Here is a 19323-nt window from a genome sequence, read left to right as displayed (position 1 = left end):
AAGTACCATGATGTGTTGAATAATGTGTTATCATATGCTGTAGCGAGGTGCGGTGCATATAAAGTGGTGGAGAATGTAAAGGCCTTAGCGCAATTGTTTTCATGCGTGTATGATATGACAAGGCAGGTTGTGGGGAAGGTGGAGAGTGGGGTGAAATGTGTAAACTCGCCTAGTTAATCAGTAGACCTATCCTTTTTGCTATGTCCACTTTGTTCCATAGTCTATGGCTAAGTTTTGATTCTGTATTCACTGGGCAGCCAGCAAGGCTCTTGGGCCTGCTTCATTGAGGGCAGGAGTGTAGTAGAGATAACATTTAGTCTACATTTGAGCTTTCCTTTTTAACTTGCCATCTTTTTCTGATGGTGGTTTGCACAGGTTTTCTCCTAATATGAGGGAATGCCACACATGCATTTATTCCTAGCAGATATTTTTGCACTGTAGTCTGCACAATCAGTTCCAGGGTCACAGATATTAAAACATGATGCCCTTGTGTAAATTTTGTGCTCGTATGATATGACTCTTTCTCTTTAGGCTAAAAACGTTGTTTTAAGCCTCTGGCAAAGTATGATTAGGCTTGTGTTTAATTATTTAAACAGCGTTCATGCTGAATTTGGTGAGAGGCACTTCATGTTAAAGTTATTATGGAAGCTGTTGTGACTGAGGTGCAGCTCTGCAGACCCTGACTTTCATCCCGAGAAGGAAGATAGCCGTGCAAGAGAAGTGTGCATCCCTGCACACTCAGAAGGGGTGCATTTGTTAATACACTGAGGCCGGCTTCCTGACACATTATACCAAGGTATGGGGTTAGATCATTCCAACATGTCTGGCAGAAGGGAACTTCTGGTATGCTCTTGCTAGGGAAGAGATACTAGAGATAAATAGGAGTAACATTAGGAACAATTAACATGGTTTAGTTATTTGTGTTTTTCACCATTATAATAATGCTTATATCAATGATGTGTTTCATCTGCTTAACCGCATGCGCGCTAGCTGGTTTTCCCGATGCGCGCTGAAATTTAAAAATCGCGGGTAACGTGACAAAGCCAGCTCGTCATGCGCGCAGCGCAGGTAACGCCCATGACGAGCTGGCTTTGTCATCCGCATCGAAGGGGTTAATAATCGCTGCTCATGTTTTATAACAAGGATTTGCTCTTGCGAATAAACATTAGAAAATGTATTCCAGTGTCTTTGTTTGTGACACCTTGGACATGCAGGATTCAGTGTCTATATTTCAAAGTTTTGCTGACCTAATACGCAATCCTACTAAATTTATAGGAACAGTATATCAAGAGAAAAGGAAAAGAGAAAGGGTAAAAGGAAAAGGAGAAACAATAGAGAAAGGATGGGAAGGCGGAAGGGGTTGAGAGTAATAGAAGGAAGGAAACTAGAGGCCACACGTGTGAGCAGGAGGCAGAAGAGGTAGAAATCAAACAATGATAAACTGGAAATAGATCCTGGTGAGTGGAAAATTGAGGGATAAGAGAGGAGAGAAAGAGTGGCAGATTAAAAGTAAAGAGGAAAGGTAAGTTTATTAAGTGACAGACACAAAGGCAGGGGAGAAAAAACTGGGAAAGAAAATGATATAGGGGTGTGAGACAGGAAGGGAAGAAAGGACAGGGCCGTAAGAGTAAATAAATGAAGAGGGTAATGAGGAAAGAAGTGCTTTGGATATGCTGTGCCTCATTCTAGCATGATGCATGAAGGTCTCCTTGTCCCATCACTGAGATACCGTGGTTACACTGTATGTGTTCAGGTCTTACATGCTGATTCCAGGGGACAAGTACAGAGGATCCAGTAGCCACAACCACGCCCACTTTGGATTGTTGCTATGAAAACTGGTGAAAGGATATGAATTTTCAGTCGAGGAGGCAAACATAGGCAACTATATCAATTCTAACTGTGCGTGTGCATGATGGTGCAGAGATTGTGTCTAATGTATACTGTTTATGTAGGGCAAAGTGTGAATTTACCTTGGTTTAGATGTTGATGGGGCAAAGCCTAGAAAACTAAATTGCTTTTAGCTGTGTTGGTTCCATGATGGCACCTAGAGGTATTGCTAGTGCCTAGTATTTAAGTAGAATAAGGGGTGACTATAAATTGATATAAATGTGCTAGTTGGGTGGAAAATGTCTAACCAACAATTTGTGAAAGCTGTTACATACAGACTAGAGCGCTGGTACTCAAGTGGTCAAACTGAAGTCAACATAACATTGTCACGGATGCAGAACTGGGCAGCCCTAGGAATGATGATTACAAAGCGTAATATAGCCCAGCATTAGGGAACAGGGTTGACTCCCACTTACCGAAAACGGGGATGTGATATGGACATTGCAATGGTGGCGGAACTAACAGTTTATATGCACAGAGGCTGCACTAGGAAATGGTCAAATATATGGGGTAAATGGAACGAATTCCGAGGCAATATATATTAACCCCTGCAGGACGATTCAATTTCTGATGTCAGTGACTGAATAGAGAGAATGTACGGTTATGCTAGATTTGACTCCATTGTTCCGTGATATAATGCGATGGGTAAGCCCGCTTTTATATGATAAGGATAACAAATGTGCATTTCTCAACTTGCAATGCATGCAAGATATGCCTCTAAAGTTTACTGTCATTCTTGGTTGTAATGATTATTGTACATATTGCAACGTTAAAAGATCAATAAAAAGTTTCATTAAAAAAAAATAACATTTTCAGTATACTGGCAGAAGATTTAATAATCTGAACAAAGCTGCAATTTTAACTGGCTCTGGCTTCATGCCAGTGACTGCAAATCAAATTAAAATATGTACTAGCTCTATTGGCCAAGAAAGCTGTATTTGTCTGCTATTCAGAAGAGGCCTTTGTTGCGTTGTCTTCACTCAAGGGTTTTTTGGGTTGGATCGAGTGTTCAACAATCATTACAAACTTCTCTGCAGCCCTTACGGTTCTGGTGAAATAGGCTTCAGAAGTTAGTGATGGGCCTTATTCCTAAACCACAGGTCACCGGCCCTATTCACCAAAACTGTGATTCCACTGGATGCCGGAGGACTTATGAATAAATACACTCTCACATGGAATATTTCAAACTCAGCTGATCAGTTATTTATAAAATACAGACCCTTGGAGCTGGCCTACTCGGGACATTGTAGTTAGCGGCTTCATTATCTACCACACAGTCAACTTGAGGACTTGGGATTATTTTGGCCCCTAAATAGTCTACCATATCCCCGACCACCGTGCCCATTTCAAAGTCTCTCTAGACTCTGACTCACTGCTATTTTAGTGTTGCAATAGTGCTGATATCAAGTCCTGGGGCTTATTTTCCACTGTAAGTATGCACATTGAGACAAAAAACCCACTGGAACAAAGCATCTATAATTCCGCAAACAGTGTGTCACAATGTATTTATTTTGGCACAAAATGTTCAAGGGTTAAAAAATCCAGGTAAAATAAACTTAGAAAGGTATATAAAAACATGGGGCAAAATCATTAAGAGGGGGCAGGTATAGACAGTACAATAAGGGGTCAGGGTTATGTTACAAACAAAAATAAAATAAAAAGGGATCAGAAGTAGGGACAGTGGTGTTTCTCATCATGAAGAAAGCAACAAAAAATGGAGTGGGAGCATTTAAAGGATGCCAATTGAAGTAAAGCAAAATAAAAGATCATTTTACATTGGATTAAAACAATTACATGAATCTAAAAAAATAAAAAAATAATTGACAAGATAAAGATCAAAAATGTTTTACCCTGGTATTAGCCTTTTAAGATTAAATACAAAACATCAAATTGTCCTGAAATGAACACATGCAATGCATGTGTACAAAAACTGATGAAATATTTTACGCCAAACAGAACTTTGCATCCCTCTCTGTTACTCTATATCTAATATGGCACTTAAAGGTCCTATTACAATACTAAGTTGACACAAGCGCCTTCCACATATCAGGCTTCAATAGTTCAAGTAATTTAACCGCCAGCCAAAGAATTTTAGGATTCTTATGTCACAGTGCCACCACTATCCATGTTGCTCTAATCTAAGCAGGGAAAGGACTGTTGTGATTCAGCTTCAATTAAAGCACTGTACCGTGTTATGAGGTGTTCCTGACAGAAGAATTCCCAGAGGGATGGAGCATTGGTGACAGAAATAAAGCCCTTCCAGAATCAGAACATATGCTGATAAAAGCAGTAGTCTACATGCATGGTTGCCATACGGAATAGCGAAAGGGGTTGCACAGTGAGGGCAACAATGGTATAATGTGCTGACCAACAGCCATCTTGCTTTGAAATATCTTCCATGGTGCGCAAACCTTGCGCAATCTTAACTTCCTGTGATCGGTTCCTTTCCAGGTAAGGTTAGGCTAAGATAGCATAAAAGAACATATGGAAAGAAAAACACGCTTTGCCTGGCAACATTCAGAGTTGGTGGGTTTTCACATTCGTTGTAAAGTCTGACCCTGGCCTCCATGCATTGTGCACATTCCTTGGTTTTGCCATTACCTTAGTTAGTGGGTTTGCTGTATGTAGCTTTGCTCATTCTCTCTCTCTCTCTCTCTCTCTCTCTATCTCTCTTTCTGCTCTCTCTCTCTCTCTCTCTCTCTCTCTTTCTGCTCTCTTTCTCTCTTTCTCTCTGTCTCTCTCTCTCTCTCTCTCTCTCTCTCTCTCTCTCTCTCTCTGCACCTCCATATCTGTATTTTGGGCAGAGCCCTGGCTCTACTTGAAGACTTCCCACCTCCTCCTCCTCAAGCCACAACACCCTTATTCTACATCTTCTTTATGCTGCATTCCTAACCGGTATATTCACTATTAGTTATGTATTCGTTGTTTCAATGTTCCCAGCGTTTGAAGTGAGATTTTCTTGCTGACCCTACAGATTCCCCCTCTTCTCTTGGTTTGTTTCCCCAAAAACCCTGTGCATCATTAGCACAGAAACCAACGCTTTGCTGGGCACTCTGTTCTGAGGTTGACTGCAGGTTGTATAGCAGTTCTGGCTTGGAAACATTTTTCACTGTCCTCTTAACAAAAGCGAAGGACATAAATCAAGGGTAGTGAAACACAAGTGAATTTTACAGATTACTTGGGCAAACCTAAAAACTTTCCAGTGGTACCAAGGGCTAGTAACCATGGCAGACCCTGGTCAGAAGCAAACCCCAGAGCAGCCAGAATCTGCCAAGCCTTAATTCTGTGAAGAAAACAAAGATCACCATGGAAATTCAGAGGAGCCGAACTTTAACTCGTCCCTGTGGAAAGAACCAGATACACCAGAGGAACTGGCATCCCTTGAGATATTATACGAGGGACCAGTGCAATCTAACAATGGCAGAAATGTTACCCAAACTCTGAATCACTGTAATTCAGTCATCACCGCTGGGTTTAAGATAAAAGTCAACTAAAGATGAGGCTTTGCTATTTTGAAGGAGGACTTATGCATGCCCTTTCAAATGAGGACAGATATTCCAAATCCTAAATAAATGACAAGGTTTTCCTCAAAGCCTTGAACAGGCCTCTAATAAATCCATTAGAGTACAAAAAGTGTCACGAGATAGGATGCCGATAAAATTTGATAAACAATAGACAAGACTGAAATCTCGGAGGGCAGTATCCAATGACTTGCTTCAAACTGACTCCTTCCATTGCTTGTCTGTGCCCAGGGTTTTAGCTCTGGCAACATTAGTTTCTGTGTAATGCCAATAAAGTACATTACTTTTTTCTTTTAAAGAGTAGAAGAGGGATGTCTGGTAGACCGCCAACCAAAGCTCACACACAATACCCTGCATCTGCGATGCCATCTTGTGCAAAGTGCTTACGTGGATAGCACACTTCAGGTGCCAAGGCTCCACTTTTTTTAAGCACAAATAAAGGAAATCGCCAGATTTGGCAAAAAATTGTCCGATTTTGTGAGATTAGGGCTTGAGCCCCACACAGATGTTTCACGCAGCACACTGGGGACGATAGTCAGAAGGCCTCACCTTGCGGATGTCATAGACTGCACTCTCACTCCGCTCCTTGCTGCGGCAGGCCAGAAAGATGCGCGCTCCTCTGCGGGCCAGATCAATCGCAGTCGTTTTACCAATTCCTGTGTTTCCTCCTGAGAAGTTAGACAGAGGATTCAATTATGAAATCTGACATCGCTTATAGAATAAAAGGACAGTGATGTCAAGTTTCACTCCCACCAGCCCCTAACTCCCCCACAAGAGACCAACTGACAGGAAGATCGATGAACGAGCCACAACCAAGATCCCAAGATTGGTAGGGTCTCTAGTGGAAACTAACTCTCCATTTATTGCCTCTGCCGTGGAGAAGGTGAATGGAGTTGATGAGGAGGGATAAAGTCATGGATTGGAAACCAAGGGTAGTGATAAAGAAAAAGTTTGGAAACTGAAGAATGGGAAGCATCAAGGAGAGACAAAAAGGAAATATTGTGATTTGGACAGACGATTGTTAGAGATGTGCAAAGTTCTTTTCCACCACTGAACTTTTAGGAGCTTCCTAATTTTAGCCCTTCATAAATTTGTACAGGTTCCTGGTTTGCGTTTGCACATTTTTTTTTCAGTATTGCAAGCTCATTTTTCCCATGTAAATGATTTTCACTTAATCAGATCCAACCACTCTGGTAAATGTATGTAGATTTTTTTCTCTGCAAGTTTACCTTTTGCAAAGCTTTTCTGTACTTATGGAATTTGTTTGCCAGGCACAGGTTTGCACGCATATCATTAGAAATGTCTTCTTTAAGCTGCCTATTTCCCTGTATATTGCACACAATTCCGCACAATATATCTGGGAAGGGCAAAATAATTTTTGAGCACTGAGAAACTTATCAAGATAGCAATGCCTTTTTCAATCCACTTCCCACCCCTTCCCACCCCTTGCAGATGACTTAATATCGCAGATTTCTTTGCACTTGTGGTGGAGCTATTCGTAGTAGTAAAACCGGTTACACCTGTGGGGAATCGGTTTGTGTAAACCTGGCAGGCGTAAATGGAGCTATGTTTGGCCACAAAACGTGTTTACAGCCAGAAAGATCTGTGCATTCGGCCTTTGGTGAAGCATAGCTTATGGTGACCTATTATGTTAGTGTTTATTTAGGATTTCTGTGACAAAGTCTCAAATCTCAAGTGCATTATACGGAAGTGACGAAGCAAAAAACTCTGCAACCTACAGTTGTTGTTTTCTACAGAATTCCACGATGATTGACGAAACAAAGGGAACTCTGCAATGTTGCTCATTCCTAGTGACTGTGCTGAATTAGCATCAGTAGTGAGTGAAGTGGGAGATGTAAACGGGCTCACCCCACTGTGATGATCTTTAACAGTAATAGTGCAATAATATTAATTTTAAAAGCTGCTCAATGCAATGTGCTGTAGAGCTAACACACCCTAAACAGTGAGTAAAGGCAGTTGTGCAGGGCCATAAGTATAACAATTACATATACTACAACCTATATCCAACATGGTTATTCATTGGTATCGAGGAAGAAAAAATTAAATGCAACTCACGGAAACATATTCAGGCTTTATAAAAGGACCCTCTCCCACTCTATTCAAGGCATGCTTCATCATTGGGCTCATCCTAGTACCTACAAATCAGGGTGGGCTCAACCATGTACCAGGGAGCAATTTTAGATATTGTTTTTTTTTGTTGCAATTTATTTTCTTGATTATTCTTTATATTGGCAGAAAGCAAATTAGGATCATCGTGCATACACGGTTTCAAAAACATTGATAGCTGGGTGACCACCCTACCAGGGGATCCTTGGAACACTTCTTATAACACAGAGCGGCAATTTGCAGGTTTCTAACAGAAGCAAATGTTTGTACTAACCCAGCCTTCATCTCAGGTGCAACATTTCTGATAAACCCAGCGGGCGGGCTTCACCTCAGCGGCGGGCGGGCTTCACCTCACATTGCCCAACCTGTATCCACTCCTGTGCGATCGTAGGAGTGATCCCTGTGTAGTTGCTACCCTCCCATCATCTTACTCTTTTTTTTTTTTTACACCAAACAAAACATTTTAACTTATTGGTGCTATTGACCGCATCCTCCCGCTCATTATACATGTGTGTCTTTGGTTGAGTGTTGAGAGAGGTTTTCATGTATTGCTGCGTCCCTCAATCCCTGTCCCCGGCCGAGGTGCGTCTGGGTGGGTGGAAAATGATGCAATTGGGGCATAAGTAAAGAATAGATTAGTGAAAAGGGCATATTTAATCTATAGGGTCTCCGAGGCTGTGGAACGTAGGTTAGCTGGTGGCCGACACCCGGGTGCATGTTGTGGGCCAGGAAATGTGATCTCAGTGAGGGAGTGGCCCGAAGTTGTGGTCATTATGGAGGTATGGGAGGGGGAGAAGAGCATCGGGGAGTCCCTATGTGTGGGAGTCGGGGTCCCATTCCGTGAACGTTCAATGTTGCTCCCTCCAGTGTGGTCTATCCCCGGAATACTCTCCAGCATAATTCCCCAAGTCTGTAGATCTCCCTCAGCATTTTCTGAACGGACCGTGCATAGACAGCGTTCTTCCGCTAAGTCCCCCACCCCGTCGGCCGTGGGGATCGGCAGCACACCCAGCAGACAGTGTTTGACTGATGGCTCAAATTGGAGCTTTGTTGCCCTCCGCAAAGTATCCAGCACTGTACTCCAGTAAGATTGGATCTGGGGCAACCCCAGGTCACACGTATGAATGAAGTGAGCTGGGGAGGCTCTGCACCTCAGACACTTAGGTGAGTGCGAAGGGGGGCTTGGGGGAGGGCAGCCGACCCCTGGGAGGTCTCCTCCCCCGGGCTGTTTGGGAGGTTTGGGTGGGGGCCATTTTAGAGCAGTTTCCAGTTTTGGGCTTCTTTGGGCTTCTTTTGGTTGTTTTTGGAGCCCAGCCTATAAATGTGTTGGGCTCCTCCTCCCGGCCACCATTTTAGGCTTAGGTGACCGGGTGGCCGGTTAGTTTTGCAGCTAGTTTTTGTCAGTTAGTTTTCGTAGGAATTTTCAGTCGCGAATTTGTAGGTGATTGTTTATTCAGATTTCGTGATGGCTGGCGAAGATTATCGTGTGCTTGAAGCGATACGCCTGCTTAGCGAGGCGGGCCGCTTAGATTTGGTCATAGGTGACCGAGAACAGGTCGGGCCCCAGCGTCCCCAGCGTTTGGCGTCAGCAGGGGTGTCGGCGGTTGTGTTGGCATGTTTTTCTCCTAAACGACGGCGCCAGGAGGCGGTAAGTGAAAGGGGCCGCTCCAGAACTAGGAGAGCGGTCCCGGGTGTGAGGGCTCGCCGGGGGAGTGGTTCGGGGCCCTCTGAGCCGGTGGGTGCGGTGGGTGCGGTGGGGCTTGCTGTTGGCGGGCCTGGGATGGTTGGTGAGATTCAGGCTGCGCCGGTTGATGTATCAGTAGCAACATTACGTGACAGAGCTGCTTCGGCTCCAGTATTACGAGGTCGTCGTGCCTCTAGACAGCGCGGTTGCACGCGCCGCTCTGCCTCGGCCTCCGCGGTGACGGTTGGTGACGTCATTAGCGGGGGAAGGGCGGAGGCCATCTTGGAGCGCGAGGCAGTGGCTTTTCGACCGGTGCAAAGCGGTCAGGTTAATCCTGTGTCCGAAGGGTTTTCCCATCAGGGTGGTCTCAGGCAGGCTGATTTTTCGGCGCCTGTGGACGTACAGGGTGAAAGTTTACTTACGCCTAGTCGCATACAGAGAGTTTCTTTTCCTACAGGTCAGGAGACTGCTGATTTGTCTGAGGATTTTGGGGGTACTGGTGCAGATATGGGTCATTTTAGCCCCTTATTGTTTTCTCCTCCGGTATCAGTTAGGGGTGAGGTGATTTCTGTGTGCAGTGGTTCTGTGGGGGAGGGTGAGTGGGCGCAGATGGGGGGCCTTGAGGTTTCTTCTCTTTTGTATTGAGGTATTGGGCATAAGGCTTTGGTATTTCCCCAGGTTCCCTCTTTGTCTGAGTCGGGAGACAGGCGTGTGGAAGGGTCTTTTCCTGTGGCGGAACATTTGAGTGAGCCTCAATCGGGGGTCAGGGTTCGGTCCTGGGGCGGTCTGGATGTCTTTCCATCTTGGGAGGAGGGGCTCAGGGACGCCTCGGTCCTGCAGAGGAGTGGGGATCTTGGGGGTATGCCTGCTATGTCTGGTGCGGTGAATTTTCCAGGTTTAAAGGTGGGTGGGAGGGATAGGGTTTTGGGTGCTTTGGGGGGGACGGTGGTTCAGGGTCCTCAGGTACAGGGTCCGGCGTCTGAGTTTATTCAAGCTTTGTTGGATTGTAGTACTGATGAAGAGGTATGCGCCCCTTCCCCCTCTCCCCCTCGGTTGAGCGCTGTTCTTAAAGGGAAAGACCCTGTTGGTTCAGTCGTTTTTCAGGAGAGTGGTCAGGGTTTTAGTAGGGCGGCAGGTGAAGTGTCTTCAGCTTCTGGTGTTTTATGTAGTAAGGGACCCGGCACATCAGTCCGGCCTTTTTCTTTGCAGGTTAGAGAGCGGTCTGGAGCAGCAGACTTGGTAGGGCGGCATGCAGCCCAGTCGCGCCAAGGTGAAGGGAGGGTGGAGCCTTGAGCGGCACGACCCGTACCATCGAGGGATCCCGTCGTGGCCACCACAAGCAGGTTCAGCGCGACCTCGATGGCCCCAACGAGGGAAGTCACCACAGGCAGTGTAAGTAGGTCAAGCGCGACCTTACTGGCCTCATCGAGGGATTACAGCGCTGTTCATAGGAGCAGGTCCGGCACGACTTCTCTTGTGCCTCAGGTTCTTCAAGGTCACAAATTGGTTTTGCTGGTTGAAAAAGCTTTTGTGAGTGGTAATAGTGGAGGAGGGTACCGGCAAGTACAGTCGGCCTCCCCGCCACGGTCACAGTTAAGGGTTGGTAAGGCCCGTGGACGTTCACATACATTTGAAAATGTTCAGAAGAATGTGGTGTTACCTGCTCTTCCCCAGTTAGAGGAGTCGTTAATTCTTGATTATGATGAGGATAGCCCTGAGGAGGGCGAAGTGCGGGACGTTGTGTCTGGGGGGGGGGGGGCATTTTCATGTTTCTCGTAGTTCGTTACAGGCACCGGTGGTGCAGAGGCATGCGGAGTTGTCCAGACCACGAGTGCTTGGCCCCTCGGTGAGGGCTCCTCGGAGGGCGGATGACGGTTCGCGTGTGGCATGGAGAACGGAGCCAAGTCAGCCTCCTTTGTTGCGTCCAGGTGAGAATGTGGAACATCATGTGCAACCTAAAATGGTGTCTGTTGGGATTGGGGTGGATTTGGTTTCTGGTGGGGCTGATGGTAAGTTGTATAAGGGTCGCATTGTGAAGGACCAAAGTGTAGGTACTGCTGATGAGGATAAAGGTGTAGGTGCCAAAGTGGACAGTGGCACTTCCACAGTTGGTTTGGACACGTCCAAAAATGTCTTACATAGTAAGGAGTTAAAAATCAAAAAATTGCCCTATATGGGTGTTACTAAGCGCTTGGGGGCTCATTTAATGTTCAATACTAAAGAAAGGATATGGAATGGTGAGTACGTGGAGCTGCTGAAATTGTTACACAGGGAGGTCCGGGCCAAAGAAGGTTCTAAAGAAGAGGAATACGAATTGGCCAAGCGCCCCAAGGTCCCTTTGAATATTGAGAACTGGACGGCGGCCTTTTTAATTTATGCCAGCGTCTATTGCGAGAAGTTCCCTGAGCGCTGTGTTTCATTGTTTAAATATATGGATGTTATTAGGAAAGCACAAATCACAAGGAATGATTTTGCATGGGCGCAGTATGATGAGGAGTTCAGGGCGCGGACCCGGAGGCAAAATGGGGGGGAACTAGACACAGATCTTTGGCAGCACACTATGGGTTCCTCTGCTAGTGGTAAGACTATTTTTACAGCTAGTGGTTTTCCTTTGGTTTATCGCCCCTTTTCAGGCGCGACCCACCCGGGGAGGGGTGGGGGCCAGTTCGCCAGCGCAGTCCAGTTCAGGCACATGCTGGGATTTCAATAAAGGGGCGTGTAATAGAGAATTTTGCAAGTTCCGTCATGAATGTTCCCAATGTGGAAGGAAAAATCACCCCTTGTCGAGATGCTGGGGGCCTAGGCCTTCCGGTGGTCACCAGGGGCCACAGCAGGGGTCGGGATCTTATGTTGCACCACAGTCACCTCCAGCTCCCAGGGGAGGGAAATCTTCATCTGGCGTTGGGCCCAAAGGCTCATACACCGGTTAATGTCCTTCATTTGGCTGCCGCTTTGCAGGATTATGAGCCTGCTGAGCTGCGGACGTTTTTATTATCAGGTTTTCAAGACGGTTTTCATCTGGGTTACGAGGGTCCTCGTCTGAGGCGTTGGTCTAAGAACTTGAAGTCAGCAAGTGAACATACTGCTGTGGTCCATGAGAAGTTAAATAAAGAAGTGTGTGAGGGCAGAATGGCAGGTCCTTTTGATGATTGGCCTTTAGAGAATCTAATCGTTTCCCCCATTGGAGTGGTCCCCAAAAAGGAACCTGGGCAGTTCCGGCTCATCCAACATTTGTCTTGGCCAGAGGGTGGGTCGGTAAATGATTTTATCGACAATGAAGCTGCTTCTGTGTCCTATTCGTCTGTTGACGTGGCTATGGTATTGGTAGTAACAGCAGGCCCTTCTGCTTTAATGGCAAAATGCAATATTAAATCGGCATTTAGACTGCTTCCAGTCCATCCTGAGGATTGGAGTCTTCTGGGTATCCATTTCCTTGGGAAATGGTACGTGGACAAGGCATTGCCAATGGGCTGCTCCATTTCATGTGCATTGTTTGAAACATTCAGTACGTTTTTACAATGGCTTTTCACTCAACAAAGTGGACATTCGTTGGTCACACATTACTTGGATGATTTATTTTTTGTGGGTGCGGCAGATTCTTTGGACTGCCAGAATGCTCTGTTTACGTTTCAAACACTTATGGATCATTTGGGTGTGCCACTGGCTCCGGAAAGAGCCTGGGGCCTTGCGCGACCTTGTCTTTTTTGGGAATCGAACTTGACTCACAGACTATGCAGGCGCGTTTACCACTGGACAAGAAGCGGAAAATGTTGGAATTGGTGGAGGTGATGTGGTCTAAGGAGAAAGTTTTGGTGAGGGAGGTTCAAGTTTTGCTGGGTCACCTTAATTTTGCATGTAGGGTGGTCAGGGCGGGCAGAACATTCTGTAGGCGCTTGGGGAGGGCTCTCTCTGGCCATTACTTGCCACATCACCGAGTTCGATTGTCAGCAGGGGTCAAAGAGGATTTGCGTATGTGGGTCACTTTTTTGCATTCTTTCAATGGTGTGCCTTTATGTAGGGAGGTTGACTGGTTGTGGGATGTTCAGATTTTCTCTGATGCGGCTGGCAGCGATGGTTTCGGTTTGTACTGGCAGGGAAAGTGGTGTGCACAACAGTGGCCGGAGAGTTGGAAGAATGGAGGCAGGAGCATTGCCTTTTTGGAATTGTTCCCGGTTGTGGTGGCAGTTACTTTGTGGGGCCAGGATTTGGCTCACAAGAAGGTTCTTTTCAGAATTGATAATATGGCTGTGGTGCAAGTGATCAACAGACAATCTGCTAAGGACATGCAGATCCTCAAACTCCTCAGAGTCTTTGTGCTAGGTTGCCTTAAATTTGACATTTGCTTTAGGGCCCTGCATGTTCCTGGTGTGGACAATGACATTGCGGATACTTTGTCTCGTTCACAGTGGGAGAGATTCCGTGGGCTCGCTTTGGAGGCAGACGAGGAGCCGACTCCCATGCCGGAGCATCTGTGGACGGTAGGCAACACAGGGTTGTTCAGCTGGTTTTAGGTTCTTTGGCTCCCTCTACTAGAATTGCATATGAGTTGGCTTGGAATGAGTTTTTGTCTTCGGGAGCTTGTAAGAGGGAGATTCTTTGGCAGAGGTCAGAAGATGTGGTTCAGTTCATTTTGTGGTTAATGGATAAAGGTTTATCCAGAGTTACAATTGCTGGGAAGTTAGCGGGTGTTTCTTTTATGGGTAAGTTGTTCTGGGGCTATGCTCCGTCGGCTGGGGAGCTGGGTAGGAGAATGTTGGAAGGGTGGTCTCGGGAGCGGGGCAGTGTTCAGGCGCTGAGGTCCCCTTTGTCTTGGCAGAAGTTGTTCAATATCATATCAGTGTTGCCTGTGGTGTGTACTGATAGGGCGGAAGCTTGTCTTTTTGCCACTTTGATGGTCTGGATGTTTTTTGGAGCGTTTCGGGTGTCTGAGCTGTTGGGCAATAAAGTTACGAAAGGTATTTTGTGGGGGGATGTTCAGTTGTCAGTTAGGGGAGTTCATATTTGGCTGTCTCATTCTAAGACGGATCAGAGGAATAAAGGCAAAGGTATTTGGTTGGAGGCGGTTTCCCCCCCGGAGACTTGCCCTTTGCGGTGGGCCCGATGCTGGTGGGAGCTTTCGGGTGGTGCTGTTGAGCATCCTGTTTTTCAACACCTGGATGGTTCTGTGGTGACCAATTATCAATTGCGCATGGTGCTGCGTAAAGCGCTGCGTCATCTTGGCACACATTCTTTTAGAATTGGGGCCGCAACTGAGGCTTTTAACAGGGGTTGGTCGAGGGAAGACATTATGGGCTTGGGGCGCTGGACTTCAAACTGCTTTCAGCGCTATGTCAGACGGGAGGTTGGGGGAGCGCTTGCGTCTGCTTCTGTTTTGCCTCTCTGATACTTCTTTTTCTTTCAGGTTCCGTGGCTGGTCCTCGCGCTGAGTTCTTGACTGTTTGGATCGTGGGGCATTCATTCATAAAGAGAGCGCAACTTCAAGTTCGTCTGAGTTATTTTGGCACGATGGTGGGGTTTAATGATCGTTTATTTAATGTTGTTTGGAAGGGGAAGGGGGGTATGTTGTGGAAAGACTTGACTCCAGCCCTTAATTCTTGGTTGGTAGGTGGGGTTTGTCCAGATGTTTTGGTTATTCATCTTGGGGAAAATGATTTGGGTTTGGTTAAGGGTGTTGTTCTTCTTCATGCTATGAAAAAAGATCTTTCTTTGTTGCATCAGCATTGGTCTGGGTGTCACGTCCTGTGGACTGAATTGATTCCTAGGAGGGTTTGGAGGAATGCTGTGAAGCCAAAGGCCATTGATAAGTCTCGTAGGAAAGTCAATCTTGAAGTTTCTCGGTTTTGTAGGGATTTAGGCTTCGGTCGTATTGTACATAGTGACATTCGTTACGATGCTGTTGAATTTTTTAAGAGTGATGGGGTCCATTTATCTAGAATGGGGATGGATTTATATCTCTTGGAACTGCGAGAGGTATTGTCTCGCGGTTTGACGATTCAAAGTTTCTTGGGTGAGTAGTGTTTCTCGTTTGGTGTTTTTCTGCTTCGTCTCAACCCCTCCTCCCCCAGTTGTTTAGCTTCTTTGCGGGGGGCAGAAAGGTGAGGGTTCCTTCGGCCTCTTCCCCCACTGCTTTCTGGGTGGCGGATTATTTTGGTTTGCCAGTTTTGGGCCATGATGGGAGCTGATAGTTTTTGAAGCTGGATTTGTTGGGGGAAGTTGTACAGGTTGAGTTTGTGTTTGGAGACATGGGTTGGGGGATCTGGATTGGCTTGGGATGTAATTGGGGTTTTGAGTTATGGCTTTGGGAAATGTTGAAGTTATAATGTTGTTGTGGGATTGTTGTATGGTTTATTATGTGATTGGGTATGTACGGGTGGGGGCGGGTTGGATGAAGGGTGAGGGGCGGGGGCGGGTTTTGGGGGTTTGAAAAATATACAATCATTTGGTAAGGTTTAGATTGTTAGGCATTTGCCGAGGTTATTGTTGTGTAAATGTGCACCTGTTTCATTAAAGCGGCCTTTTTCACACTCTACTGGTTTCTTGGTCTGCTCACTCTCCCCCACCCCTCCCTCCCAAGTGTCAAACTTAGATAAACGCAGAGGAGTCATGTAGGTGCGATGGAGATAATTGAACTGTGTGAGCTTAAAACGGGCATTGCTCACAAATGTCTTAGACCTCTGCAAATGTGCATTTCCATCCCCCCTCTGTTAATGACGCAGGTAGATCCTCCTCCTGCCTGGCCCGAGTCTCTGTTAAATCAAGTCTACGATCGGTTTACAGGGCCTTGTATAGCCGAGATATTAATCCTAGGAAGGAGCCTGGGTGTAGGATTGTACACAATTCGCTCGATTCCTATGGCTCGTTTAGGAACGTAGTCCAGATTTCACGGATCGTGTGAGTTATCTTCGCATACTGGAGGAAGTGGCCTTCTGGGACCCTATAGTGTTCTTCTGCAGCTTCGAAGGGCATCAAGGAGTCGTTGAGGTAAATGTCCCCTACCGAAGTGCAGCCGCCTACATACCAACTGGCCACATCCATTACTGATTGTATATGGCAGAAACTGGGAAGCCAATTCAGGGGGAGAGCGCAGGCATGAGGGGCCCTCCGCGGCATAAGTGTTACTGCTCGCTCCCAGGCAACCTGTTTGATCACAAATAGGCAGTGTGGGGTGGTCTTCGAACACATCATTAGGTACCTAGGAAGGTCCGTTTTAGGGCACCCGCCAGCAAGTAGCCTTTTTTTCCATGTCCGGGCTGTCCTGGCACCACTGCGCCGCATACTGGAGAAGACCCGCCATATAATAGATATAATAGAGGCGTAATCTGAGAGCCCTAGGCCACCATGCGCCATATCCAGCCATATCCAGCTTAAGGAGATTGAGTTTGACTCTGCTCCGTTTCCCGGCCCAAACCAGTGAGACCAGAAGACTGTTCAGAGTGGTGAAGGTGTCACTCAGAATACAGCAGAATGCGTACTGTAGTGTATATAGGCAACGGGGAAGCAGCACCATCTTTGCCAGCGTCACCCGTCCCATGACCGACAACGGTACTCAGTTCTAGAAATGTATAGACTCTTTCAAACCTTCAAGGGTTTTCCCCATATTCAAGGCATATTGGGCTTCGGTCGAGTGGGCTATATGCATCCCGAAATAACATAAATGAACACTATTCCAAGTTAGCGGGGGTCGGTGCAATTTAAAAATATCTAATGAATACCCAGTTATTGCTTTATTAGCGGGCATCCACAGTATAAATAAACACAGAATTTGGACATCTGTGGGGTATTATGGCCCAGTGCCATTTCTAGTGTCAACATGTGTGAACCTTTATTTATCAGCCACTATTCAGGGCTTTCATCCGCCTCAAGTTGACTATGATTTGGATGAGATGCTTTTTGCTCAATAAGGTGTTGTTTTCCTGGACTAGTGATATGGGCCTAGCTTCTGCTTTGCTGAGGTCGGTTTCAGGAGTATGGTGCGAGTATAGACGCTCTTGTATTCGGGGTGGACTATAGATCTATCTTTACAATGTTGTCAGCAACACACAAATCTGGGATTGAAGATGGAGGCATTTGTGGGTGAGGTTTGTTGTTTGATGATGTTGAATAGATTGTTTGGACAGTTTCCATCTTTGTGTAGATTTTGCAATTGGTTTTAAAGCAAGTTCAACAGGCAGTAAGAAGCTCAAAAACCAGCCGCACCCTTCTAGCCTACTGGAGAAATTCCAGGGGCCTGATAGGACCAGTCTGGGCCTTGCTCCAAACACTGAACTAGTGTTGGTATGTGTTGTGGACGATCTTTGTAGATTGGTGAAAAATTGTTTTGTCACTCCACGATATTATTTATTAGAACTTTCAGCTGCATTTGATCCCATCACTCATGGCATGTGAAATCGCCAGGCTCAGGTTAAATGGACTCCCGAGCATGGCTCCGAAATGGCTGACCTCTTATTTGCAGACTGTCATCAAATAGCGGTGTTTTGTGGATTTCTATGTCATTGCCCCTTTCATTTAATATCTCTATGTGTCCTCTCGCCCAACTTTAACGCAAATCAGGGAAACATTCTACATGTATGCAGAGGACTCCCAACTGATCTTTGGGTTTGTAAGGGATTCCACTGCTTCCCCAGATCTATCCCATAATTTGTCCTGTATGTTGGCACATGTCGCAAAACTGCTTGAAATTAAATCCATCAAAAACAGAACTCATTTGGGAAAGAGAACTAGGACCAATTGAAGAGGAGGACTGGAGGCAAGCACTGGTGTCTCCGAGAGAGGCTGCCATCACATTTAGGTATCGCCTTATACAGCTCCGAATACTACATCGCTCATACTTGACTGGGATTACTCTGGCGAAGATCGGGTCTAGCTCAGATGACCTGTGTTTTAAGGGATGCGGGCAGTCAGCTAGCTTTTATCATATGATTTGGGAATGTCCTATGGTGCAAAACAGATGGGACAGGATTGTGGCACATCTGCGGTCTGCTCTAGGTAAGACAGTCACGCGGACGCCACGACTGGGTTTGCTAAACATATGGGACGCTACGTACCTTATGGAGACGGAACAACAGTTTGCAAAGTTAGGATTCACTTTATTTAAGAGAGAACTAGCTAGGGGCTGGGGTAGTGCCAGACCGCCAGGGGTTGCAATATGGAGTAGGGAATTGGATAAATGTATGGTGGCCGAGAAAGAAGTATTTATCGCATGTGGGTGTCCAAAGAAATGGATAAGAAATGGGCCAAATGGAATTTATACAGAGGTGAAATATGTGTGTCCCCATCGGTAGACTTAGAAATGCGGAGGGTCAGAGGGAGAGAGCAAGAAATGTATTGAATCCTTGTATTGAATATATTGGTCACTGCAAAGGTCACTATGATTGGTAATGTGAAATAACTGTATCAATGTCAATGGTCTGTCACTATTGCAAAGTTAAAATGAAAATATAAAATAAAATAAAAAACAGAACTCATTGCTGTCCTCCTCCACTGTGCATTCAATCCAGAATCTCTGGCCAGACCCAAACTAATGGGAACCTGTCCCCACCCCCTTTCCTCTGTTGTGTGTATTCAGGGCAATAATCTTAATGCCAAACTTTGTTTTTGCTCTCATGCCACTGCAATTAAAAATACCTGATATTCCAGCTAAATACATTTCAGAATATCCTCCTGTTTAATGACAATGGATTCCACATTTCTGTCATCGGTCCATTCCTTAAAACTGTCTCTGTCAGTAACTCCTCTCTTCTAATTGCTCCTGCCAAATTCAATCAATCAATTTAAAATAACTCAACACAGCATAGAAACTATCACATTTCTCCTCTCCTCTAATATTAACCACATTGCCATCTGGTTCATCAGGAATAGTTTTTAAGTTTATAGACCATATATCGGTCTTTCAATATTTTCCAGATTTTTTGCTGCTAAATTTAGCTAGCATGTGGCTTCCCTTAATCTAAGGTCTAATGATCGGGTTCTTTTCACTGCTCTGAGTATAGCAGTCAGTGTTGCAGATTGCACTTTTTCAGCAGCTGGCTGAATCGTCACTCATTAACTTCCGAAAATTATTTACACCTTTTGGTTTTCAAATTAGCTTCCACGAATGCAGTATGT

General features: G+C 45.7%; 1 protein-coding gene across 1 annotated transcript in view; it reads right to left on the bottom strand.

Annotated features, from left to right (window-relative positions):
• DHRS13 (dehydrogenase/reductase 13) overlaps positions 1–19323 on the bottom strand; it is a 154761-nt gene that overhangs the window by 101058 nt on the left and 34380 nt on the right. Inside the window, exon 2 of the mRNA XM_086955137.1 lies at positions 5958–6076. Coding sequence (XP_086811263.1) covers positions 5958–6076 — 119 coding nt within the window. The remainder of the gene's footprint in view (positions 1–5957; positions 6077–19323) is intronic.

Source organism: Lissotriton vulgaris, chromosome 2_1 (assembly GCF_964263255.1).
Source record: "Lissotriton vulgaris chromosome 2_1, aLisVul1.2, whole genome shotgun sequence".
NCBI lineage: Eukaryota > Metazoa > Chordata > Amphibia > Caudata > Salamandridae > Lissotriton > Lissotriton vulgaris.
Note: the sequence above shows the minus strand (reverse complement) of the source record. Positions and strands in the feature narration are given on the sequence as shown.